The 27,984-nt window shown below is 35.4% G+C and overlaps 2 protein-coding genes across 3 annotated transcripts in view; both read right to left on the bottom strand.

The window, feature by feature from the left end:
* LOC125818885 (probable LRR receptor-like serine/threonine-protein kinase At3g47570) overlaps positions 1 to 26,291 on the bottom strand; it is a 78,887-nt gene extending 52,596 nt beyond the window's left edge. Inside the window, exons 1-3 of the mRNA XM_049498396.1 lie at positions 24,143 to 26,291; positions 18,826 to 18,960; positions 7,022 to 7,098 (exon numbers count right to left, since the gene is read on the bottom strand). Of these exons, the coding sequence (XP_049354353.1) occupies positions 7,022 to 7,098; positions 18,826 to 18,960; positions 24,143 to 26,291 (2,361 nt within the window). The remainder of the gene's footprint in view (positions 1 to 7,021; positions 7,099 to 18,825; positions 18,961 to 24,142) is intronic.
* LOC125819017 (ras-related protein Rab11D) overlaps positions 1 to 27,984 on the bottom strand; it is a 138,836-nt gene that overhangs the window by 70,738 nt on the left and 40,114 nt on the right. The window lies entirely within an intron of this gene.

Below are 27,984 nucleotides of genomic sequence, written 5' to 3'. Positions count from 1 at the left end.
GCCAACTGGCATCAGTACATGGAATGTACGAGTATGCAAGCTGGAAAACTAAGCAACAGAGGCTAGAAGGAAATCTGGAAGAAACTGAATAGCTTACCTGGCTCAACTCAACTCAACCTGACTGACTTCTTTCAATATAAGGCAATTTAAAACAAGTGCGATATAAAGAAAGACTGTTTAAAACATGCTATAAACTCTGTGTGTATACAAAGATACAATAAGCCTGAAATGTATATAGAAATACAATGAACTGATGTATATAAAAATACAATAATCTCTGTGTATGAAAAATACAATAACTGCTGTGGGAGCTTCTCTAACCGACAACCATCACATAAGAGCTATAGTGATGATACAGCGATCGACCTCACGCTGCCAGAGCATCTTATACCCGGCCAAAGGTATAAGACCTGAACTGCCTAATGGATCCACTAGTCTAATCTGAAAAGGATTCATCTAAAAAGTATGATCCTTTTCTACCCATGGTGGCTAACATGGTTCTATGGGGGCTGTGGGTTCTTTGAACGCTCCCCCAATTCGGTGCTCGATACTACTCCCAAAAATGTACTGGCTCTTATGTTTTTAAAACATATTTCTTCCTGCTGATATGAGATAATTACTCAAAAACTAGCCCGAAGGCTTTTTGGAAATCTCAGTTTCCAACCTTGTTTAAATGTAAAAACATTTCTTTAAAACTTCTTTGGGAATACATAGTTCCCTAATAACTTTGAGAAAAGAACTCAACTTTAAACTCTTTACTTTACTTGAACTCTTGGCTTGATGTGAAACTCTTAACTTAACATGAAACTCTTAACTTTTGACTTGACTTGAAACTCAATACTTAACTTGGAACTTGAGCCTTAGAATGAAGTTAAAACGCTCAATGAAGACTCTTGGAAAACCTTAAAGACTTGCTTTGACTTACTTACTTCTAAGCTTGACTTCACTTGACTTGGAAACTAACTTCACTTGAATTGGAAACTAACTTCACTTGACTTGGAAACTAACTTCACTTGACTTGTAGTTTTACTTGACTTTTGGAAGTACCTTGGAGTGTTGGAAACAACTAGGAAACATAGGTATAATACCTAGGAACATGTATGAAAAAAGAAATGGTGAATGAAAGGGAAGGATTGGTGTCCTTGGCACTAGGAGAGGTGCAACAGCCCAGCCCCTTTTTCCCCAAAAATTCGACTTTTTCCCCTTGTTTCTTTCCAATTCTAAACCCTCTCAACCTCAAGGTTTCAGCAGCAACACTTAGAACCATAAAGACCCTTATTATACAATAGATTCAACTCAAAAATCACAGCCAGAAATCTGTACTAAATCAGCAAGAACTTCAACACAACACCACTACAACTTCAACAACCAATAAATCTTCTCTTGGATTTAAAAACGAGTTGGTGTGTGGGGGTATGAACCAACCAACACTAAGGATCATAAAATCCCTCAATATACAATAGGTCACAACTCAAATACACAGCCCAATCCTGTCCCACAACCAACAATAACTTCAACAACACAACTAACAACATCAACAACAACTAACAACTTCAACAACTTCAACAACAAATCCAATCTCTTCTCAAATCATAAAAACGAGCTTGGTATGTGGGGGGAAAGGATAAACCCACACTAAAGACTCACATACCTTGATAGGGATCACCCCCGACGAAAATCCACAATGATCTTGACCAATCTTGTTGATCTCCTCTTTCTTCTCTTCTTCTTCTCCTTCTTCTCTTCTTCTTCTCTTGAACCCTAACTCTTTCTCTTTCAAAATGGGACAGAATGATCCAAATATCAGCCTAATACAACAATATAAGCTCAAAAGAAATGATTTGTGAAAAGACCAAAACGCCCTTAAATTTCCGGAACGGAATCCCTGCCAACTGCCCAACTTTCAAAGATCATAACTCGCTCATACGAACTCGGAATTGAGCAAACTCAGTGGCGTTGGAAAGATCGTTCCACAAGCTTCGAAACCATAACTGGAAATACTCCTAACTCATCCTGAGCTAGGAGTTATGACTGCTCAAAGTTGGCCAAAAACTCACTGATTTCCACACTTGGCCAAATTTCCAAATTTTTGAACTTAGCCAAATTTTCCAGATTCTGGACTGCCAAATTTCCAGATTTTAAATTTTTTCAAAAAAAAAGACTATTTCCAAATTTCAAGCTTCTTCATATTCATTTTTAAATTGTCGGATGTTACAGAAGGTCTTGAGAAGGAGAGTGATTTGATAAGGAAGAGGATAGAGGAGTTTAAAAGAGGAATTGAATGTATTATTCAACAGTTGGAGGAGACGAGTTTAGAGGAGGAGGAGGGTGGTTCAAGGGTGTTTAAGATTGGGACAGTGTTTGATTGGAGTAAAATTCATTGTTTGATGATGAGGGAGTGTCGCAGGCTTGATGATGGCTTGCCAATTTTCGCTTTCCGGCAGCAGATACTGAGGCAAATACATTATCAACAGGTGCTCAATCTATTCACGTTTTTAATCTCATTAGAGTTTAGACAATCAGGTCACTTGTTGGTGATTACATGTAAATCTCCTTATAAGCATTAGTTGGCAACCAAGTAAAAAATGATAACTGACTTGCAGTTTAATCATTGATGGTGTAAAAAAAAAATCTTTACATTGTTGGTGTACGTAGATCCATTATTACCCTGTTGAATATGTATAAAACTTAAAAATCTTCTCGTTATCACTGTGTTGAATAGTAGGAGCAGGAATACTTACTTGCACCGTAGTTCATTAGCCAAAGTAATAAGTGCATGACATGTGTTTTGTGCATAAGTTTTATCAGTTAACCATGGTTGGTTTATCTGCATTCTTACCTCACTTTTATCCTTAAACTGTTCATTAACTATGGTAAATTAACATAGAGCCTGTTTGGATTGGCTTATTTTAGGTGCTTTTAAGCAGTTTTGCAGTGTTCGGTTGAAATATAAAAGTGTTCTTAAACACTTGCTTTTAAGGCAAAATAACAATAATAAGTCGAAAGTCATAAGTTAGAAATCCTAACTTATGGCTTTTGACTTATAAGCCATAAGTTATAAGCCCATCCAAACAGGGTCATAATTGGTGCATGCACCAGGTCGGATTTTATATTTTTTCCGGGTACGGGGAGAGCAAACGTGTACGCAAACCAACCAAACGGTCCCCTCCCTTCCCCGTCCCCTTGCATTTACGAGAATACACAAACTTGTGACATAGAGGATGCCTTAGAGCAGCTATACCTTGTGTGAGGGCGTGTCCTCTCCATTACTCTGCAAAGAAAAAGCCTGAGGATTCATAGATGCAGAATGTCCCATTCTTGTTGGTTTCTCTCCAGTAATTGATTTTTGTGAAGAGGCCATTACTATATGAGAAGAATTCCTACTATCAAGGTGGATATTACAACTTTATGCACATGAAATGATGAAAAGGTTAGCAGTGAGAAGGGGTAGCCCTAACCGAAGCAGCAGCCTTTTATTTTACTTAAAAGCTATTGTTTTCAGTAGTAACAGATATCGGCATTGGTTGCCCTATATAACCGTCAACGGGTAAGTTCCAACTAGGTACCATAATGGCTATATTATCAGTATATGCTTTTGTAGTTCCAATCCAGATAATTTTTTGTGCGAACAACTGAACCCAACAAATCCAAGGAATTCTGTTCTCAGTAACATTAGATCTTTCATCATCATTATAAAAGTTTTTCTTTCCACTGTTTCCACCAGAAGAATAATGTGGAAGGCAACATTGTTCCCAGAGTAAGGAGCCAGCTGAATTGCCAATTCATTTAGTTTTTTAATTCTAAAAACATCTACTAAATTTAAATATAGTAGTAAGGGTATATTAGTCAAATTTACTTTCTTAATATTCATAATAATAAATTAGAGGAATTGTTACAATAAAAATCTAAATAAATTAGCTAAGTGTAATATTGTAAACCATGAAGGAGGTCCGTGTTATAAAGAGAAACCTGAGGGGAGGTCTCTAATAGTACTCCCTCAGGGACATATTAAGTGGTTCTTTTACCTTTTCATTTTGGTCCAAAACAAGTTGTGTTTCACAATATCAAGAAGATATGAATTGTTTCCTTTCAAATCTACCCCTGTTTAGATAAGTGAATTGTTTTCTTTCAAATTTACCCCTGTTTAGATAAGTGAATTTTTATGTTACCAAAGAACTGTCTTAAATAGGTACTATTTAATTAAGGGTAAGTTAGTAAAAATGCTTTTTACTTTTTAGGAGTGTGTAAATTTCTTAAGGGGTGTGTCCAAGCTAAAAGCACCACTTAATATGGACCGGAGGGAGTAATAATTATCTTAAACTTTTTTCCGGTGATTTTTTTGATAGGAAATTTTGAGCTACCATTTGAAATGAAGATATTGTTGATTTTGTAGTATTTTGGTTGGAACATTAGGTGAAGTAGCTATATTACTCAGTAAGAAAATTTATTAAATTGTGTTGAATCGCTGTTGTTTGCTGTTTGCGGGTTCTGAAGAAGTGTTTATTTTTCTTTATTCCCCTCTTCACTCTTTTTTATTCAAAAATAATATTATAGATCAATAGAATTAGTCGAGGGACCTGAAAAGCAATGGTTTATCTCTATGGCGAATGTTAGCGGTTCAAGTTTGCTTATCTCCAATTCGTGAACTTAATCGATACAACACATTAAAACACCCCTGATGATGATATTTTACTCCAACAACATGTAGCGTTCCTCAAACATCTGATATATCTTTAACCCTTCCCCCTCTTATTAACACTACAAAGAATTTTTGTTTATTATGATTAATTACCGGATATGTAAACAATGATTTAAATTTAAATACATGAAAACCTTATAAGCATCATTATTTTACAAGTTTCGTACCTAAATTATTTGATGTTCATAAAATTCCTACTCTACGGTCTACATTGTTTCTAATCTATCTCTTTCGATTTCTTTTCTTTTATCTCTAGCAATTTCTTTCCTATTTATGAAGGAAATAAGAAATGAGGTGGAAGAGACATTTCCATACTTGTGTTGATTTATTCAAGAGTTCAAATCATAGTTATTAATCAAAATAAAATACATACGAAACCACTCAAATATGAAATTACAACATGAGGGAATGTAACACATCTATAAATAATGGACCAAGAACACATCTTTAATATGCAATTTTAATAACATAAATTGCTATTCACACATATTAACAATTTCTTAGTGAGTGTTTTCACTTCACTAGGACCTCCTTCAACCTATATAAAGTTTTTGAAGCTTATAATCCTTGTCTTCACTTCAACTTTCGGATTGAGCTACATAAATCTCTTCTTTACTTGCACTTTCATTTTTAGTACTTGATAATCGTCAGTATATGTTAAGCTTATACTTTGACTGATACTAAAAAACAGGGCGATCAAAGTTAAGCTTGAGTTTAATTATGTGTACTTACGGTGTAAAAACTATTGGATAATTAGGATCCGGTTTTTCATTCACCTGCAAAACTCACCAAGTCCAACTAAGCATTCCATTTATTAAATAGTTGAATATATTAATCGGAAGAAGCTAATGAATCAAAAATATGAAGTAGAGGCAAACAGAAAGAAAATTAGTGCAGCTAAACACTTCCATAATATTTCTTAATTTTATTCAAGCATTCAAAACATATTAAAGACTACTCAAATCTTAAATCACAAAATGAGGGAAATGCAACACTCTGAAGTACAAACAGTACATGTCTACAGGTAGAACAAACGACGACTATATTCAACAAACAAGTAAACAAAAAGCAACATGCTAACTTGCAGCACAGAAAGAACACCACCGAAAGAGATTTCTATGTTTCCAGAAATGTGTTGTTGATTTTGTTAAGCCTTTTGACTACTTCTTTCATGGTTATTCTTGATTCTGGCACTTCCTTTGTGCAGTCTAAATCCAACTCTATCATGGACGCGATGCAGATTTCACTTTTGGAAGTAATCTGTTTTTCCTCGGAAAAAATATTGGCATCCACAACGTCCATCATAGTCCCTGAAAATAATTGTGTTATCCATTTCCTCAAGTCAAGATCTCCATGGAATATCTCTTCATCTGTTGGCCTTCTTTTGGTCAAAACCTCCATCAACATGATGCCATAACTATAAACATCACCACTAGTGGACACTATTCCCTCTGAGCCATATTCTTAAACAAATGAAAATGAAAAAGAATTACTCATTTGAATATAACAATAGTGTGCGTACTAACAAAGACATTCTTTTTATTTAGTTCTAGTATTTGCAAGGGCTTGATTTAGATAAGAAAAAAATCAAATAGAAAGGTTATTATATAAGTGAGAAAGAAAGAAAGTAGTATACCTGGTGCAATGTATCCAAGAGTGCCCAATGTCTGGGTATGTGCCATGGACTTACTTATGGCTAAAATTTTAGAGATGCCAAAATCACCAACTTGAGCCACCATATCTTCATCCAAAAGAACGTTGGTTGGCTTTAAGTCACAATGAACTATTGGAGTGGCATGACCATGATGTAGATATTCAATTGCCATTGCCACGTCAAGCATTATGGTGATTCTTTGATGAAGATTCAAGTGGCAATCTTCTCTGTACAACCAATTCTCAAGACTCCCGTTGGGCATATATCGTAGAACAAAGGCTCTTATATAGTCACTAGAACAAGTAGTAATAACTGGAACAATATTTCTGTGTCTAACATTTCTCATCACTTCGCATTCGGTATCAAACCTCTTGCATACTTGCTCACTTTCCAAATCCAGAACCTTAATGGCCACTACAGTTCCCCTAGATAATGTGCCTTTGTAAACAGAACCAGAGCTTCCCTCACCAATTAAATTGGATTCATCAAAATTATTTGTTGCTTGTTGAATCTCATGATAAGAAACTAACTGATGAGTCCCGATCTCCCGTACCTTTTCAACATCTTTGGACTTTCCTTTGTTCTGTCGTATCAATATCAAAATTGAAACCAACAAGAATATCAAGAAAGGATGATATAACCACTGGAGTAACAATTTTTAGCAGAACCTCCTTAAGCTTTGATTGTTTTCCAGGATTATTGATAGCGCAAGCAGGAATCTCCAATATGTGCATTCCACATAGACCTTTGTTCCCGAGAAATGATTGCAGAGTGGAATTTGCAAACACGCCACCACTCGGTATTTCACCTTCTAAATCATTAAATGAAACATTAATGCTTTTAAGGTATGAGAGTTTTTCCAAAGACTTGGGAATAGTACCTGACAATGCATTTGAAGACAAATTCAAGAATTCCAAGCTCATCAAGTTGGCAAAGGATAATGGAATTTGGCCAAAAAATGAATTGTTGGATAGGTCAAGATACTGCAGGTTTTGGAGTTCCCCGAATCTGGTTGGTATCACGCCTGAAAAGTGGTTACTGCAAAGATATAGTCCTACAATGGCTTTCAATTCTCCAATATCTATGGAACTTCTCCTTCTATAGAATTTCGTGACACACTTAGATAGAGAAGACCACTCGTCTTCCAAAGACTCAACGAAAATTTTGATGAAAATTTATTAGAATCCAAATAAAGATGTTGTAGCATGCTAAGATTTCCTATGAATTCTGGAATTAATCCAGAGAGCTCATTACCATTCAGAAATAATTTAACCAAATTAGATAAATGGCATACCGCCTCTGGAACATGTCCCTGCAATTTATTGTTAGTTAGATACAACCCCTGGAGTTGTTTAAGCTTACCAATCTCAGGAGGAATACTCCCTGTCAAGTTGTTTCCTTGAAAGTATATGGTCATTAGACCGCTCATGTTGCTTATACCTGTGGGGATGAGGCCGTTGATGTGTGCATGACCTATATGAAAGTTTTGAATAGTAGATGAAAGATTCCCAATAGAATTTGGCAGAACGCCATTCAACAGATTGAAACCCACTTGTAGATATTTCAACATCTTACAGTCCGCCAATGAATTGAAGAATAACAACTCACGCTCTCTTGGTTCATTGGTTAGTTGATTATGATGTAGGAAGAGATATCGCAGCTCATGAAGATTTCCCAAATTAGTAGGAATAGTTCCTGACAGAAAGTTATCATTTAGCTCCAGTTTCTCAAGCTTGGAAGCATTTGTTATGAACAATGGAATTTCCCCTTCAAGCTGATTGTCTCCCAAGTAAAGTTCTTTAAGGTTCGGAAGATGAAGACCTGTAGTGGTTGGAATTCTCCCCAAGAGGTTATTGAAACTGAAAGCAATCACTTCCAAAGAAGATATGTTGAAAATAGCCTCTGGAATTCGACCAATAAGATTAGAATTGTCCTCAATGACTAATACCCTCAACTTTGATAGCTTCCCTAATTCTTGAGGAATTTTCCCTACTATGTGATTTTCTCCACAATAAAGATATTGCAGAGTGGAAATATTTCCCAATGAAGTGGGGATAGTCCCTTTAATTGGATTACCACCAATAAGAAACATCTCGAGTTTGGATAAACAATCAATATTTTTGGGTATTTCTCCAGTTATGTTGTTGTAAACTATGGACAATACTTTGAGCTCTGTGAGTTGGCATATGTTGGAAGGAACACAACCAGAAATTTGGTTGAAAGATATAATTAAATGCTCCAGATTTGATACAATATTCCCTTGATCAAGCAAGAGAGGGCCGGAAAGGCTATTGTATCGCAGATGTATGTACAGTAGTGACGAGATATTAAACAGTTCTACGGGAATGGAACCTGTTAACTGATTATCAGTCAAGGACATGTCTGCAAGTTGGCTCAGATTACCGATCTCCTTTGGAATGTTGCCGCTGACTCTATTCCCAGACAAACTGAAGTTCATCATTTTTGTGGCATTTCCAACAGAAGGTGGGATCATACCCGTGAGGCTGTTGTTGGTGAGATTTAAGACTCTGAGTTCGGGTACATACCATGGCCCTCTCCACATTTCACCACTGAGTTCATTGAAAGCCAATGAAATTACTTGAACTCTCCGGTTTTGAAATAGACTTGTTGGTATACTTTCGTTGAGCTGATTGTTTTGAATATCAATCACTCGCAAGCGAGGCAAGTGGCCAAGTCCATAAGGGATGCCACCGCGGAAGCTGTTGTTCTCGAGATTGAGAACACTGAGGAAGGACAGATTGGCCAAAGACGGGGAAATTGTGCCTTGAATTTGCAAATTAGGAAGAGCCAAGGCCACAACCCTTTGCCTTTTTGAACTACAAGTGACACCAAACCAAGAGCAAAAAGAAGTATTTTTGGTCCAATTATTGGCCAAAAAATGATTAGGACTTGTAATAAGATTTTTGAAAGCTAGTAGAGCTTGTTGGTCAGTCTCATTTGAGGAACCAACAGAGTAATATTGAATTACAAGTAGAAGAATCAATAAGAAAATGTGCTTCTCCATTGGAAATAGAATGTTTGTATGTGTGGTAATTAAAAAGCTCATTGTTATATTTATAGATTATGAAAAAGCCTTAAAGGCACTACAAAATTCTTCATTACCCACCTATACAACAACTCTTCAACTATGAGAGGTTAAAACAATATGTTTCAAGAAAAGAAAAGGTTATCATTAATTAGTAGAAATAAATTATTTAAGTGTAATTTTGCTTTTAGATAAAAGTAAATTGGTTGTTAAACTTTTTTGAACAGATTAATAAAGGTGATTTCCACAACCTTTTATGTCATCAAATTGAGGAATACATTGGCCAACTTTATAAAGGCAAAAGCACAAAAAGACAGGTGAATTGATTGACACAAGAAAGAAAGTATATTTATATAATATGATTAGTTAATTACATGCATTATTAAGAAAGAAATAGAAAAACGTATGTATATATATATATTATATGGTCTAGAACCAAGTCAAATATGGGAGTCCACGTAGTGTAAGATAAGTTAAGAAAAAAGCATATTGCTTGACCTTTTGTTATTGGGTCAGTACAAAATTTATGTGGAAAAATTTACTAAGATTGTAATAAATAGTGAACATGAATTTATAACTTTAAAAATAGGCATAATACATATATTGGACCCTAAACTTGGCTTCAAATTTTAACTTTGACCTCCAACTTTCATAGTGCACAAACAGGCACTTTAATTATCCAACTTTTAAATAAATAAACACACAATTTTTGCAGCCAAAGAGTGTGAAATGTAAACGCTCCAACGTGTATTAGTGAGCCACTCAATGGTTGCCAACTAATTAAATATTTTACACGTCATTTTAGAACTAAAAAAAATCAAAATTAATTTTAATTTATAGGTGTTTGTGGTTGTTGGGTCTGTTTTCATGGGGTTTGGGGGGTCATTTGGTTGCTGTTTTGTGTCTGGTTCTAGCTGCTGCAACCAGCAGTGTTGTTTCGTGATGATTCTCGCCGGAGATGGCGAATCTGATGGGTTTGGGGTCTGGTATTTGGTGGGTTTAGTGAGCTCGAAGTTCGTTCGCTTCATGGGTTGTGCTCCGGTGTGGAGGAAGAAGGAGAACGGCTGGGTTGGAGGTACTTGTTTGGGGTCATTTGGTGGTGGCGTTTTGCCTGAAAAAGAAGAAAATGAACGGGGGTTTTGGGTTGCCGGAATCCGGGGGGGGGGGGGGGGGTAGAGTTGTCATTTCAACATTTTTTTACTATTGTGGGACTCAAAAATTGCTCCTAACTCGCGCAGAATACGTGCACATCACTCGTTTTGCCAAGTAGGGTTCGCGTGTTTATTTAGTAAAAGGTTGGATAGTTAAAGTGCTTGTTTGTGCACTATGAAAGTTAGAGGTCAAAGTTAAAATTTGAAGCCAAGTTTAGGGTCCAATATATGTATTATGCCTTAAAAATATAATGTATTTAATGTTAATTAGGAATCTTAAAAAGTAATCCTGAATTTACCTTTGATCACGCCATCAGTAATGTAATAGTCTATAGACTGAGCTAGGTTGCAATGAACACAACAGTGAGTCTGAAATCATACATATATACAAGGAAAAAAGGGTCTAATATAGCCACCAATTTTGCGATTTAAAGTTGATATATCTCTCGTTATAAAAGTAGCTTATTGAGGGAAATGCAACACTCTAAAGTACAAACAGTACATGTCTACAAGTAGAACGAACAACGACTATATTATTCAAGAAATTAGTAAACAAAAAAGCAACATGGTAACTTGTAGCTCAGAAAAAACACCACCGGAAGATATGCAAACTTCTGTTTACAAAAATGTGTTCTTGATTTTGTTAAGCCTCTTGACTACATCTATAATACCTCGCAACTTCTAAATAAAGGTATGTACCATTCTCCATATGTGTATCGATTTGAACCCACCAAATTTAAGTTTGACTTGGTGTAAAGGTCCAATAATAAGTGTGTAAAGTGTATTGGATGCATGTGAACAAGGGTCATAAGGGATTCCTAGTGTATGAAGAGTTTTTGTGGCCTAGTACCAAGAAAATGAAAGGTTGTGAAGCCTTCTTTCCAACGCATTCAACCGTTCGTCAATCCAAGCTTTATGCTAAAAGTTATGCCTATTTTACTAGGCACTACATATTCTGTGTGATCCGCGCGCAAAGTAGATGTCCGTTGCGCGGCAAGGGTTTATTTGCCTTTATTTCTTACCATAAATAAGTTTTCCTTTCAGGAAAAGGTTTTAATATTTTGAGTAGTCCTTTTCTTATAGGAAAAGTTTTAGGACTCTATAAATATAGGCATGTTCCTTCTAACTTAATCAACATTCACAATGTAGTCTTAAGGGCTTTGAGAGTTTTGGTTAGGGGGAGAATTTGTGGGACACAAGCTTGATACGTTATCACTTGTGTGAACCTCCCATGTATTCTGAGTGAATTGGTTGAGGTTGTTTCTCTCTATGTTTTGTACTCTCATATATATATAGTGGATTGTTCATCTCCTTTGTGGACGTAGGTCGATTGATTGAACCACGTTAAATCTGTCTCTTTTGGTGTGTTTCTCGTTTATCTTCTTGCTCATGGTCTTTCGAGGTTTGCTTTGCTAGCTTCCACACTACACCTGCTTATTTTCGGTCCTAACAAGTGGTATCAGAGCCAGATTTAATGATGGAGTCAGGTTCAGTGGTTCGATAATCGATGATTGAACCGGGTTAGAAGATGGGTGTTCATCTTGGCGGGTGTAGTTCTAGCCGTAACTTTTTTGATAGTAATGAAGATTTTTGTTGGAGAAATTGTTTCAGAGAGGTTCTCTGTGTTGATACATAGATTTGATGGAGGAGATTATGGAGAGGAGAAGCAAGCTGTCGAAGATTGTGTGAAAAAGGTGGACAAATTTATTTTGTCAGAAATTCAGGACAAGCGGGAGATTTGTTGGGGTTATTTTCCCTGAATTTCTTACCATAAATAGGTTTTCCTTTTAGGAAAAGGTTTTGGATTGGCTAGTCATTTTCTTGTAGGAAAAGGTTTAGGACTCTATAAATAATGACATGTTCCTTCTAACTTAATCAACATTCACAATGTAGTCTTAAGGGCTTTGAGAGTTTTGGTTAGGGGAGAATTTGTGGGACACAAGCTTGATACGTTATCACTTGTGTGAACCTCCCATGTATTCTGAGTGAATTGGTTGAGGTTGTTTCTCTCTATGTTTTGTACTTTCATATTTATATAGTGGATTGCTCATCTCCTTTGTGGACGTAGGTCGATTAACCGAACCACGTTTAAATCTGTCTCTTTTGGTGTGTTTCTTGTTTGTCTTCTTACTCATGGTCTTTCGAGGTTTGCTTTGCTAGCTTCCGCACTACACCTGCTTATTTTCGGTCCTAACAGGCAGTGCTACTGTTAAGGTTGCGCGAAGTAGTTTTCAGCTGCACAACCGCGCACGTTTCTTCGGAATTCTTTTAGTTCTCTTTTTTTTCACGTTTTAGGAGGGGTGTTTTTGTCTTTTCCTCATCCCATAACCCTTACCCATGAATATTAACTTCCCCAAAAGCCTAAGTCAATCAGATTTCATAAGTTACAAAAAATTTCATATCCAAGAACTCCATAGAAGGGTTTCTCAAGTTCAAGCTATAAAAGATCCAAGTCCAAAGCATTTCTCCAAGAATTCATAAAATTTAGCAAGGTTTCCCATTTCAGGCATGTGAGATTTCATTGATGAATATCTTTAAATCCATTAAATTCCAAAGAAAACCTTATTCTTCAGTTAATCAAATTCTACATAACTTAGGGTTCATATGAAAAGCATGAATTGCATCTTATTTCAATTTTTCTTCATGAATAGCCCATGAATATATGTCTCAACCTAAAATTCAATATTCTTATATGGTTATTTTCGTAAGCATTCAGAATAGGGAAAATTCATGTCCTTGAAATTGCATTGCTTAAATTTCATGTTTTATTGGGGATGACATAATTTGTTATGATCAGTTGTACTGTCAATCTCTCAGTTCCATATGTATTTGATGCTTTCAGATAAAGCATTTATTATTTCAGTCTCAGATTTTAGTATAATTGAGTTATCCAGTTGGGAGTATAACTTAGCACCGAGCGGACGTAGAGATGGAGGTTCACCCGTCTGTTAGGATTGACACCTTTAGTAGCAATTTTTAAGTCTCAAAATTACGCGCCAACATAGATTTTAAGGGTCACCTATCAGACTAGGACCGACACCTTAGTCCTTTTTGGACATCATCTTAGTGGATCCACGTTAGACAGTGTTCGTAGCCTGGTAAAGTACAGAGCGCCTTTCTAGCTAGGGTATAGGTTGGACTCCATTTAGCTCAAGTGGAATAAAGTCGGTTAATAGTATCTCCCACAATTCAATCTCAGATATTTGATGACATTGTATTCTAGTTTACTCAGCACAGTGTTGATTACTTACATGCTTATTACTTGGTCATTGCATCGGCTTATTAGTTTCAGTTTTATATTCAGTTTAGCATCTTAGATTTATCATGTTCAACTTGTTAGATTATTATGTTTATCTCATATATTCAGTACATTCAAAGTACTGACGGCATACTCTTTTATGCCATATTGTTTTATAATATAGGTTCAGACCCTCGGTATCTATCTCGTGGTTAGTATGATTTTCATATCATCTCAGCAGCTGAGCTTGGTAAGTCCTCATCTTTCGAGGATAAGAGCTATTGTTATTTCTTTATGTTAATTTTTCAGTTTCAGACAGTTAGAGTTAGTTGCGGGCTTGTCCCAACAACTCATCTTAGTAAAGGTTTTTAGACAGTCAGACAGTAGTTTCAGCTTTATGGTTTGTTCAAACGATTTCTATTTTACTATTCAGTTGTTTTAGATTTATCTCAGTTTAGCTTCCACAACAATCATATTCAGTTATTGTATGTATGAATCTTAGTAGGCGTTTGGCCATGCGATACCATATCATGATATGGTATCGTGAGATGGAATCAACGTTTGGACATGCGATTTTACACTGTTTCCATCTCATGATTTCATATCATGAGATGTGATTTCATATTCTCCAAAAATCATGATATGGAATTATATGGTAATTCCATATCATGATTTGAGATATTTTAATACAAAAATTGATCCACGAGTTTATATTTTATTAAAACAACCCCACATTTATATCTACTAACCATTTATTTCATATGTAAATAAAATTTATAATCACATCATTACTTTTTTAAAATTTATTATTCTCACCGACATAAAATTTATTATTCTCACCAACATATAGTCACTTTAACTCACACCAATCGATTGTTAAAGTGATGAAATATTTATGGTCTATGAGCATGAAAATATAGTTGCGGATGATATTGACCGGCTCAAAGTAACAATGTTGGTTCATATTCTCGGTCACATAATTGAGAAATGCAAGTTCAACGTGAGGAAATTGTCCGTACTATGTGGGAGGATTATATTAAAGACTAGTACACTACAATCTATGTTCAATTTTTTTTTATTAAATTAAAGTTAGATGAAACAATTACTTAAGTGGAGAACAAGTAACTTTGTAATAATTTACTATGTGATTTTATAAATTTTTGTTTATTTGATAAGATTGAATAAACAATTGGGGCTATTTTAATAGTTTTACAGCTTATGAGATTTTTATGTTTATGAGAAAATATACAACACAAAAATTTCATATCGCATATCCAAACAAAACTTCAATTTCATCTCATGATTCCATATCATAATACCATATCGCATGGCCAAACGGGCCCTTAGTGTCAAGACAGACCATGGTTTGCTTAGGGTCACTGGTGACTCTAAGAATCGTGTTACAACTAGGGGTAGTCTCGGATCGTGACAAAATTGATATGAGAGCCTCAGGTTTAAAGTGTCCTAGGATGTCTGTAAGTCACGTTAAGTAGAGTCTTATTCATAGGTGTGAAGCGCGCCACACTTATGAATGAGAGGCTATGAAACATTTTAGAAAATATTTCTCTTCTTTCATGATGCTTATCGTGCGAAAGAGTGTGAACTCTATCTAACCTCCTTCTAACTTGTGCTCTACGCATTTACAGAATTATGCCTCCCAGAAGAGTTTATAGAAGAAGAAACGCAAATGGAAACCAACAAGCACCACCAGCTCCAACACACCCTTTGAATGAACAAGTCTCTCATGTCGAGTTCTGGGCTGCTTTCTAGGTGCTAGCTCAGGCTATGACTTCTTAGGTCAAATCAACGAGTTGTTGCTCAGGTTAACCCAAATGGAAATACAGCAGCGGCAAGGGTCCGGGATTTTACTTGAATGAATCCACCTGAATTATATGGTTCTAGGGTGGAGGAGGATCCGCAGGAATTCATTGATGACATCCAGAAGGTTATGCAGATTATGGGTGTTTCTCCAGTTTAGAGTGCAGACATAGCTGCTTACCAGTTTAATAGAGTGGCTAAGGTTTGGTACAAACAATGGAAGGAAGATAGGGGTGTTGATGCAGGCACAGTGGACTGGAATAAGTTTGTGACAACATTTCTGGATAGATTCTTTTCACTTGAGCTAAGTGAAGCCAAGGTACAAGAGTTTATTAAACTGAAGCAAGGTAACATGACTGTGAAGGAGTATTCTCTTAAGTTTTACTCAACTCTCTAAGTACGCTCCATCAATAGTGTCCGACTCAAGGGCCTGTATAAGTAAGTTTTTTCAGGAGTTTTTGAGACCGTGGTTAAGGAATGTTGGACTGCTATGTTGATTAAGGAGATGGAAATCTCCAGATTGATGACTCATGCCCAGCAGATTGAGGAAGAGAAAGTTAAGAAATGTGGGAGGGAGAGTAAAAGGGCAAGGACAAGCAGTGTAGACTATTCTCAACAGAAGTCGGGCGGTGGCAATCGCTCTCCGTTCTGTCAGAAGTTTTCAGGGGTTATTTATGCATTATCCCTTTTTATATTTAACTAAAGTTAAATCAACAAATATTGTATTTTTTGAGAAATGCATGCTCAATGTGAGGAGATTGTTCATACTATGTGGAAATATTAGAGAATTAGCCTAGTATCCCTAATTCTGCTGGTAATTTAATTTTCACTTAATCCTCCTTTAGTCTTAAATACTAACTTTCTCGAAAGACTCTCCACAAGCAAAAGCCATGGAAGAAACATTAAGAGTATGTGAAGATTCACCCATAAAGAGATAGACAAAGTATTGTGCCACATCCGTGGAGGCAATGCTCAATTTTGTGCATGGAATTATGGGAGAAAAAACCCAAATCGAAGCCCTCACCACCACAACGACTCATGATTTTTCAGAAGAGTACTCAACTACTCCCCTGAATCATCCTCAAAACTAAACTATTTTGGATGCTCCTAAGACGGTGGTGTGCCATACCATGCCTTCTGCTTACACAGTTTTCTACTGTCATTACACAATCAGCAAAAGCAAGGTGTTGAAGGTTGAATTAAGGAATGATGCAAATGGTGATAAAGTTGAAGCAATTGCTGTTTGTCACTTGGATACCTCTCAATGGAGTCCATCCCATGTATCCTTCCGAGTGCTCGGTATATTACCAGGAACATCACCAGTCTGTCACTTTTTACCATCAGATAATCTAGTGTGGGTTCCAAAAACAATTGCCAATGGACATGAAACGCTTTGTTATTGCTTGCTTATGCGTGTACTAATAATGACTTGTATCTGTGTTCTGTTTTTCGAGTATACTTTTGATGATGATAGTAAATAAAATATATGTTTGTCCTACAATATACCATCTGTCAAATTCACATTTTACTGTTTGCTGACTTATATAAGCTCACATAGGGACTTTATTAAAAGTCTACAAAGATCTATACCAGAAATGGATTATACGGCCTGTTCCTGCAGTAAACAGCTAATGTACATGAATTCTAAGAATACCATACATACACCCGAGATTTTTGGTTGCTATCAATGAAGACAACTACATTCTGCCCATGTGGCATATGGTCGATGTGGCTCATTCATAACATGAAGTAGAGGTAAATAAAAAGTAAAATAGTGCAGCTAAGCACATTCATAATATTTCTTAATTTTATTCAAGCATTCAGAACATATTAAAGACTTCTTAAATCTTAAATCACAAAATGAGGGAAATGCAACACTCTGAAGTACAAACAGTACATGTCTACTGGTAGTACAAATTACAACTATATTAAAGAAACCAGTAAACAAAAAGCAACATGTTAACTTTTATGTTTCCAGAAATGAGTTCTTGACTTTGTTAAGCCTCTTGACTACTTCTTTCATGGTTATTCTTGATACTGGCATTTCCTTTGTGCAGTCTAAAGCCAATTCTATCATGGAGACTATGCATATTTCACTTTTACAGGTGACTTGTTTTTCCTCAGAAAAAAGATTGGCATCCACAACATCCATCATAGTCCCTGAAAATGATTGTGTGATCCATTTCCTCAAGTCGAGATTTTGGTTGCATATCTCTTCATCTGTTGGCCTTCTTTTGGTCAAAATCTCCATCAACATGATGCCGTAGCTATAAACATCACCACTAGCAGACACTATTCCCTCCAAGCCATATTCTTAGAAAAGGATTGAAGGAAAGTTACTCAATTGAAATACAACAATAATTCTGCATAAATAAAGACTTGCTCTTTTTACTTCTAGAACTTAGAGAGGCTTAATTATGATAAGAGAAAATCAAAGAGAATAGATTTTTTTTATACCTGGTGCAATGTATCCAAGAGTGCCCAATGTCTCTGTATAAGCCATGGACTTGCTTATCGCTAAAATTTTAGAGATGCCAAAATCACCAACATGAGCCACCATATCTTCATCCAAAAGAACGTTGGCTGGCTTTAGGTCGCAATGAACTATTGGAGTGTTATGCCCATGGTGTAGATATTCAATTGCCACAGCCACATCAAGCATTATGGCGACTCTTTGAAGAAGGTTTAAGTTGGACTCTTCTCTGTACAACCAATTCTCAAGACTCCCATTTGACATATATTGCAGAACGAAGGCTCTTATGTAGTCACTAGAACAAGTAGTAATCACCGGAACAAGATTTCTATGTCTAACATTTCTCATCACTTCGCATTCGGTGTCAAACCTTTTGCATACTTCCTCACTTTGCAAATCCAGAACCTTAATGGCCACCAAAGTTCCACCAGATAATGTGCCTTTGTACACAGAGCCAGAACCTCCCACAGCAATTAAATTTGATTCATCAAAATTATTTGTTGCTAGTTGAATCTCGTGATAAGAAAATAATTGATGAGTCTTGATCTCCTGTACCTTTTCAACATCTTTGGACTTTCCTTTCTTCTGTTGTTTCATTATCCAAATTGAAACCAACAAGAATATCATCAAGGATGAAATAACCACTGGAGTAGCAATTTTTAGCACAACCTCCTTAATCTTTGATTGTTTTCCAGGATAAGTGATAGCACAAGCAGGAATCTCCAATATGTGGACTCCACATAGACCTTTGTTCCCAAGAAATGATTGCAGAGTGGAATTTGCAAACACACCACCACTCGGTATTACACCTTCTAAATCATTAAATGAAACATTAATGCTTTTAAGGTATGAGAGTTTTTCCAAAGACTTCGGAATAGTACCTGACAATGCATTTAAAGACAAATTCAAGAATTCCAAGCTTATCAAGTTGGCAAGGGATAATGGAATTTGTCCAAAAAATGAATTGTTTGATAGGTCAAGAGACTGCAGGTTTAGGAGTTCTCCCAATCTGCTTGGTAACATTCCTGAAAAGTGATTACTGGAAAGATCTAGCGCTATAATGACTTTAAGTTCTCCAATATCTGATGGAACTTCTCCCTCTAAAGAATTTTGTGACACGTTTAGAAAGAGAAGACCACTCATTTTCCAAAGGTTTGATGGAAATTTTGATGAAAATTTATTAGAACCCAAATAAAGATATTGTAGCATGCTAAGATTTCCTAAGCATTCTGGAATTAATCCAGAGAGCTCATTACCTTGCAGAGTTAATTTAACCAAATTAGATAATTGGCATACTGCCTTTGGAATATGTCCCTGCAATTTATTGTTAGTTAGATACAACCCCTGGAGTTGTTTAAGCTTACCAATCTCAGGAGGAATACACCCTATCAAGTTGTTTCCTTCAATGATTAGGGTTGTAAGACCGCTCATGTTGCCTATACTTGTGGGGATGAGGCCATTGATGTGTGCATCTGCTATATAAAAGTTTTGAATAGTATATGAAAGATTCCCAATAGAATTGGGCAGAACACCATTCAACAGATTGTTACCCACTTGTAGATATCGCAACATCCTACAGTCCGCCAAAGAATTGAAGAATAGCAACTCACGCTGTCTTGGTTCATTGACAAGTTGATTAGTATGTAGGAGCAGTATTTGCAGCTCATGAAGATTTCCCAAGTTATTAGGAATAGTTCCTGTGAGAAAGTTATTATTTATCTCCAGTATCTCAAGCTTGGAAGCATTTGTTATGAACAATGGAATTGCCCCTTTGATCTGGTTGACTCCCAAGAGAAAATCCTTAATGTTTGGAAGATGAAGACCTGTAGTGGTTGGAATTCTTCCGGAGAGGTTATTGAAACTGAAATCAATAACTTCCAAAGAAGATATGTTGAAAATAGCCTCTGGAATTTGACCAATTAGATTATAATTATTCCTAAAGCATAATTGCTGCAAATTTGATAGCTTCCCTAATTCCGGAGAAATTTGCCCCACTATGCGATTGTTTCCACAATAAAGATATTGCAGAGTGGAAATATTTCCCAATGATGTGGGAATAGTCCCTTTTATTGGATTATCACCAATTAAGAACTTTTTGAGCTTGGATAAACAATCAATATTTCTGGGTATTTCTCCAGTTATGTTGTTGTAAGATATGGACAAAACTTCGAGCTCTGTGAGTTGGCAAATGTTGGAAGGAATGCAACCAGAAATTTGGTTGTTAGATAGACTTAAAAACTTCAGATTTGACACAGTATTCCCTTCATCTAGCAAGAGAGGACCAGAAAGGCTATTGATTCCCAGATGCACTTCAAGTAGCGACGAGATATTAAACAGTACTGCGGGAATGGAACCTGTTAATTGATTATCGTCCAAGGACAAAGATGCAAGTTGGCTGAGATTACCAATTTCCTTTGGAATGTTGCCGCAGACTCTATTCCCATGCAAACTGAAGTTCAGCAACTTTGTTGCATTTCCAACAGAAGGAGGGATCATACCTGTGAGGCTATTGTTCCTGAGATCAAAGACTTTGAGTTCGGGTACATACCATGGACCTTTCCACATTTCACCACCGAGTTTATTGAAAGCCAATGAAATCTTCTGAACTCTCCGGTGTTGAAATAGACTTGTTGGTATACTTCCGTTAAGCTGATTGTTTTGAATATCAATCACTTGCAAGTGAGGCAAGTGGCCAAGTCCACAAGGGATGCCACCGTGAAAGCTGTTGTTCCTAAGATTCAGCTCTCTGAGAAAGGACAAATTGGCCAAATATGGGGAAATTTGTCCTTGAAGTTGCAAATTAGGAAGATCCAAGGCCACAATCCTTTGCCTTTTAGAACTGCAAGTGACACCAAACCAAGAGCAAAAAGAAATATTTTTGGTCTAATTACTGGCCAAAAAATGACTCGGACTTGTAATAATATTTTGGAAAGCTAGTAGAGCTTGTTGGTCAGTCTCATTTGATGAAGCAGTTAACATAGAAAATTGAATTTGAAAGAGAAGAATCAATAAGAGAATGTTCTTCATGTTGTTACTATGCTATGCACTTGGATTTGTTTTTTTTCAAATGTATTATATTGCTTCAAGATATAGCAACTATATTACAAATTCATATGAACTCTTATAGAAACCACACCGAACCAAGTGAACGGGAGGTCATGCAGTCTAAGACAAGTTTGGAAAAAAGCATGTTGCTTGACCAACCATATCTAGAGGCGGATCCATGATATAAAATTTATAAATTTTTATGGTGATTTAAATTAATATACAATAACAAATGGATTTTCATAGTCAAATGTTTATAATTATTTTGTTAATTTCTCAATACAAATAACTAGTAATTTGAGATCACATTTTATGGACTTTTCGAGCTTCAATATCAAGGAAATTGATACTTTATATATCTTTTATCTTCAATTCTTCTTGCTTGGTGGTCCCCAAATATAGAATTTGTTTGCATACCTCCTTACATTAGACTTGAATGAAAACACAATCATTCGCTCAACACACTAAAGAATGTGGGGTTTGAAGTACAAGAGACAGTTCATTTTTGTGTCAATCAAATTCAATATCAAGATGTATTTATTTTTACCTCTATTGCTCCTCCAAGACATTAATGATATCCATGAATCTATTTCAAGGTCTTTACTTTACAAAACTCGCAGAAAAGTATACATTTAGGTGTTTTTTTTACAATTACCTCTTGATTTTTTGCTAAGTTTATACTGATTCTAAGAATATAATTGAATTGATTCATCAAATCTGTCTGTTGTATTCCTATATAGTTCTGTTCCCTTTTCCACTTCATCCAAACACATTTTGCATCTATCCTTAGTTCTTTTGGTTATCTCTTTCAAGTTTCCGGCCTTCAACAGGTCTCACATCACTAAAATAGTGTCCGAGATGCATCTTCCAGCTAGTATAACATTTTTTTTAGTGAAAATAGCAAACAGTAAGTTACTTTTTTTGAAATTATAAAAAACTGACTTTATTCACATATTTTCAATCGTTCATTATGCAATTATTAAAACTTACCTAGTCCAACTAATGTCAACAACCCTCTTTATTGCTATAAATATGTTAACAACCCTCTTTAATGCTGTCAATTCTATGTACTACTTTTTGAAATTTCAAAGAAATTCATTTTTTCTACTATGGGAAAAAGGAGAAGTAATAAAAGGTGGGGGAATCTTACTATCTCGATTGATTGACTTTCTACTAACTTTTTCACCTTATTGGTGAGGATTTGATTCAGCACATTGTAATTCCTGTGAGCCCATCTAACTTATGTGGATTGACGTGAACACATATCACATAAGTTAGATCTGCCCCTGACCACATCACAACTTGCATTGATCATAAATTAATATTGCAATATCTGAGAGCAGAATATTCAAACAATAATAATAATTACGTCTCAATTCCAAACAAGTGAGCAAAATTTATAGAAAATAATCTAAAAATTCAATTGCACCAACCAACCTATAAAGAGATGATATATTACCACTTCCTCAGAACAATGCCCTTCTTCTCCAAAATGCAACACTCTAAAGTATAAACAATACATGACTCCGAGTAGTACATACGCCTTTACTAAAGAAACCAGTAAACAAAAAGCAATAAGTTAACTTGCAGCTCAGAAAGAACATCACCAAATGAGATGCTGATCACTTTTACATTTCCAAAAATGTGTTCTTGATTTTGTTAAGCCTCTTGACTACTTCTTTCATGGTTACTCTTGATTCTGGCATTTTCTTTGTGCAGTCTAAAGCCAATTCTATCATGGAGGCTATGCACATTTCACTTTTACAAGTAATTTGTTCTTCCTCAGAAAAAAGATTGGCATCCACAACGTCCATCATACTCCCTGAAAATGATTGTGTTATCCATTTCCTCAAGTCAAGATTTTCATTGCATATATCTTCATCTGTTGGCCGTCTTTTGGTCAAAACCTCCATCAACATAATGCCATAACTATAAACATCACCACTAGCGGACACTATTCCCTCCGAGCCATATTCTTAGAAAAGGATTGAAGAAAAGTTACTCAATTGAAATACAACAATAATTCTACATAAATAAATCCTTGCTTTTTCTTACTTGTAGAATTTGGAGACGCTTAATTATGATAAGAGAAAATCAAAGAGGGTAGATTTTTTATACCTGGTGCAATGTATCCAAGAGTACCCAATGTCTCGGTATAGGCCATGGACTTGCTTATAGCTAAAATTTTGGAGATTCCAAAATCACCAACATGAGCCACCATATCTTCATCCAAAAGAACGTTGGCTGGCTTTAGGTCGCAATGAACTATTGGAGTGACATGACCATGATGTAGATATTCAACTGCCATAGCTGCATCAAGCATTACAGTTATTCTTTGATGAAGGTTCAAGTGGCGATCTTCTTTGTACAGCCAATTCTCAAGACTTCCGTTGGGCATAATTGGCATAACAAAGGCTCTTATATAGTCACTAGAACATGTAGTGATCACTGGAACAAGATTTCTGTGTCTAACATTTCTCATCACTTTGCATTCGGTATCAAACCTCTTGCATACTTGCTCATTTTCCAAATCCAGAACCTTTATGGCCACTACAGTTCCACTATATAAAATGCCTTTGTACACAGAGCCAGAGCTTCCCTCACCAATTAAATTTGATTCATCATCAAAATTATTTGTTGCTTGTTGAATCTCGTGATAAGAAACTAATTGATGAGTTTTGATCTCCAGTACCTTCTCCACATCTTTGGACTTCCCCTTCTTCTGTCGTTTCATTATCCAAATTGAAATGAACAAGAATATCATAAAAGATGAAATAACCACTGGAGTAACAATTTTTATCACAACCTCCTTAAGCTTTGATTGTTTTCCAGGATTATTGATAGCACAAGCAGGAATCCCAAATATGTGCATTCCGCAAAGACCTTTGTTACCAAGAAATGATTGCAGAGTGGAATTTGCAAACACACCACCACTCGGTATTACACCTTCTAAATCATTAAATGAAACATTAATGCTTTCAAGGTAAGAGAGTTTTTCCAATGACTTAGGAATAGTACCTGACAATGCATTTGAAGACAAATCCAAGAATTCCAAGCTTATCAAGTTGACAATGGATAATGGAATTTGGCCAAAAAATGAATTGTTTGATAGGTCAAGAGACAACAGGTTTTGGAGTTCTCCCAATCTGGTCGGTATCATGCCTGAAAAGTGGTTACCGTAAAGATATAGTTCTACAATGGCTTTCAATCCTACAATATCTGATGGAACTTCTCCCTCTATAGAATTTAGTGACACGTCTAGTAAGAGAAGACCACTCATTTTCCAAAGGCTCAATGGAAATTTTGATGAAAATCTATTAGAATTTAAATAAAGCAGTTGTAGCATGCTTAGATCTCCTATACATTCTGGGATCATTCCAGTGAGCTTATTATGTTCCAGATATAATTGAACCAAATTAGATAAATTGCATACTGCCTCAGAAATATGTCCCTGCAATTTATTGTAACGTAGATACAGACCTTGGAGTTGTTTAAGCTTACCAATCTCAGGAGGAATATTTCCCATCAAGTTGTTTCCTCCAAGGCTTAGGACTGTAAGACCTCTCATGTTGCCTATACTTGTGGGGATGAGGCCATTGATGTGTGCATCTACTATATTAAAGTTTTCAATAGTAGATGAAAGATTCCCAATTGAATTGGGCAGAGTGCCATTCAACGGATTGTTACCCACTTGTAGATATCGCAACATTCTACAGTCCGCCAAAGAATTGAAGAATCGCAACTCATGCTCTCTTGGTTCATTGGTAAGTTGATTATCATGTAGGATCAGATATCGCAGCTCATGAAGATTTCCCAAATTAGTAGGAATAGTTCCTGTCAGATAGTTATTATTTAGCTCCAGTATCTCAAGCTTGGAAGCATTTGTTATGAACAATGGAATTTCTCCTTCGAGCTGATTGAATCCCAAGTTAAGTCCTTTAAGGTTCGGAAGATGAAGACCTGTAGTGGTTGGAATTCTCCCCGAGAGGTTATTGAAACTGAAATCAATCCTTTCGAAAGAAGATATGTTGAAAATAGCCTCTGGAATTTGACCAATAAGATTAAAATTATGGTCAAAGCTTAATTGCCTCAAATTTGATAGCTTCCCTAATTGCGGAGGAATTTGCCCCACTATGCGATTGTTTCCACAATAAAGATATTGCAGAGTGGAAATATTTCCCAATGAAGTGGGAATAGTCCCTTTTATTGGATTATCGCCAATATAGAACCCCTCGAGCTTAGATAAACAATCAATATTTTTGGGTATGTCTCCAGTTATGTTGTTGAAAGATAAAGACAACCATTTGAGCTCTGTGAGTTGGCATATGTTGGAAGGAATGCAGCCAGAAATTTGGTTGTTAGATATACTTAAAAACTTCAGATTTGACACAATGTTCCCTTCATCTAGCAAGAGAGGACCAGAAAGTGTATTGTATCGCAGATGTATGGAAAGTAGTGACGAGATATTAAACAGTGCTGCTGGAATGGAACCTGTTAATTGATTATCAGTCAAGTACAAATCTGCAAGTTGGCTCAGATTACCGATCTCCTTTGGAATGTTGCCGCTGACTCTATTCCCAGACAAACTGAAGTTCATCATTTTTGTGGCATTTCCAACAGAAGGTGGGATCATACCCGTGAGGCTGTTGTTGGTGAGATTTAAGACTCTGAGTTCGGGTACATACCATGGCCCTCTCCACATTTCACCACTGAGTTCATTGAAAGCCAATGAAATTACTTGAACTCTACGGTTTTGAAATAGACTTGTTGGTATACTCCCGTTGAGCTGATTGTTTTTAACATCAATCACTCGCAAGCGAGGCATGTGGCCAATGCCATAAGGGATGCCACCGTGGAAGCTGTTGTTCTGGAGATTGAGAACACTGAGGAAGGACAAATTGGCCAAAGACGGGGAAATTGTGCCTTGAAGTTGCAAATTAGGAAGAGTCAAGGCTACAACCCTTTGCCTTTTTGGACTGCAAGTGACGCCGAACCAAAAGCAAAAAGAAGTATTTTTGGTCCAATTATTGGCCAAAAAATGACTGGGACTTGTAATAAGATTTTGGAAAGCTAGTAGAGCTTGTTGGTCTGTCTCATTTGAGGTAGCAAATGATACAGAAAATTGAATAAAAAATAGAAGAATCAATAAGAAAATGTGCTTCTCCATATGATATAGAATGTTTGTAGGGGATTAATTTGTGTGTGGTATTTCCAACGATCAAGTTACTACACTATATATAGTGTTGGGTTTTAATACCAAAACACTAGTTGGGTTGTGTTTCACAAAATGAAATAGAAGTCATAATAGAAATTAAATAAAGAAGAAATGTTGCTATCAATTTTCATTATATTTTATATTGTTAAGAGCAAATCAAGTTTGTAAGGATGTGTTACACAAAAGAAAATAAATCACAAACACATTCACTAATTAATTAGCACAAACTGGAAGAAATTTTAAGATTTTCTTAGAAGAAATAAAGCGTGCTACACGCGCGCTGATATGTGTAATTTCACATTTTTAAAAAAAAAATATTCCTTATATTAAATCAATTAACATGAAAAGTAATAAAATTTACATGTCATCATATCAGACAAAGTGAAAAAAAAAAAAAAAAAGTTAAACAAACCAATACATTAATAAATAATTGATAAATAAATTAAAAAATTACATAAATATTATAAGATGATGAAACGCAAAAGAGAAACTTACCAACAAGTAACTCGCATATACATTACACATACACAACACATCAAACGTTGTTCCAAAGAGGGAAAAGAAAGATTGCAATTTTAATCCGTTCTAATTTATTTGGAGAATCTTATAATATATTTTAATTTTTAATATTATAAATCTATTAATAAACTTGTATTAAAAATAGTTTAGCAGAAAAATGAACATACCTGGTACATTTACATTGTTCCTCTATTATATTTTCCAGTGATGATCATATTTTTGACGTATAAGTATAAGATAATTTATCGTCTATTTAATTTGATAATTTAACAAAAACCAAAAAATTGCAATGCTCAGAGGAAGTGAAAAGGCATAATTGTTTACTTCAACATTTATTTATCATTTAATAAGAACATCATTAAATTTGATACCCTATTGATATTCATCTGAAAGCAAATAGTCTAATTTTGCAACGTATGATTTAAAAAGCCTTTCAATTAGTACAACGATTATTTGACATGTTAATAGAAATTCATTAACCATTGAAATGTTTTTCTAAGCACAAACTTAAAGTGACCATGATAGTCTGCAATAAAAAATATTCTTAATTGATTCAGCCGGGGATAATACATAGAATTTTTACTTTAAATAAAGGATAATTTTGTTATTCAACTTTTAAAAAGGGTATTTTGGATTAACAATTAAAGCTCATTGAGAAATGGAAAATGGTAAATTGTAACATCTAATCATGTATCAAGTGTAGTTTAATCATAATTATTGCTTTAATTTTAAAAGTTGGTAGAAGGCAGTTTTGAATTAAAGATAATTTTAAAAGTTGGTAAAAGGCATTTTTGAATTAATAATATTAATAAAGGGCATTTTCGTAATTCAACTTTGAACATAAAACATTCCTACTTTTAATATAAAATATAAAAAATATAATATGATTTTGTTTTAATTCCAAAATATAATACATTTAACCAAATTCAAATATAATTGTTTTTGTATGATCTCTAAAAAGAGCCACAGGCGAAGATTTCCTATATTCACGACTTTATCTAAGCAAGAACTAACGTTTACATCATTTTTATCAGTTATATATACAAGTGTGCCCATGGCAAAACCTGATATTTAGTTGTTTTTTTTTTAATGTGGATCATCACATCTAGAGTTCTAAATGTATATT

The sequence above is a fragment of the Solanum verrucosum genome, unplaced genomic scaffold, assembly GCF_900185275.1.
Source record: "Solanum verrucosum unplaced genomic scaffold, falcon-dt-bn FXZP01000252.1, whole genome shotgun sequence".
Classification (NCBI taxonomy): Eukaryota; Viridiplantae; Streptophyta; class Magnoliopsida; order Solanales; family Solanaceae; genus Solanum; species Solanum verrucosum.
This window is presented reverse-complemented; position numbering and strand designations above follow the sequence as displayed.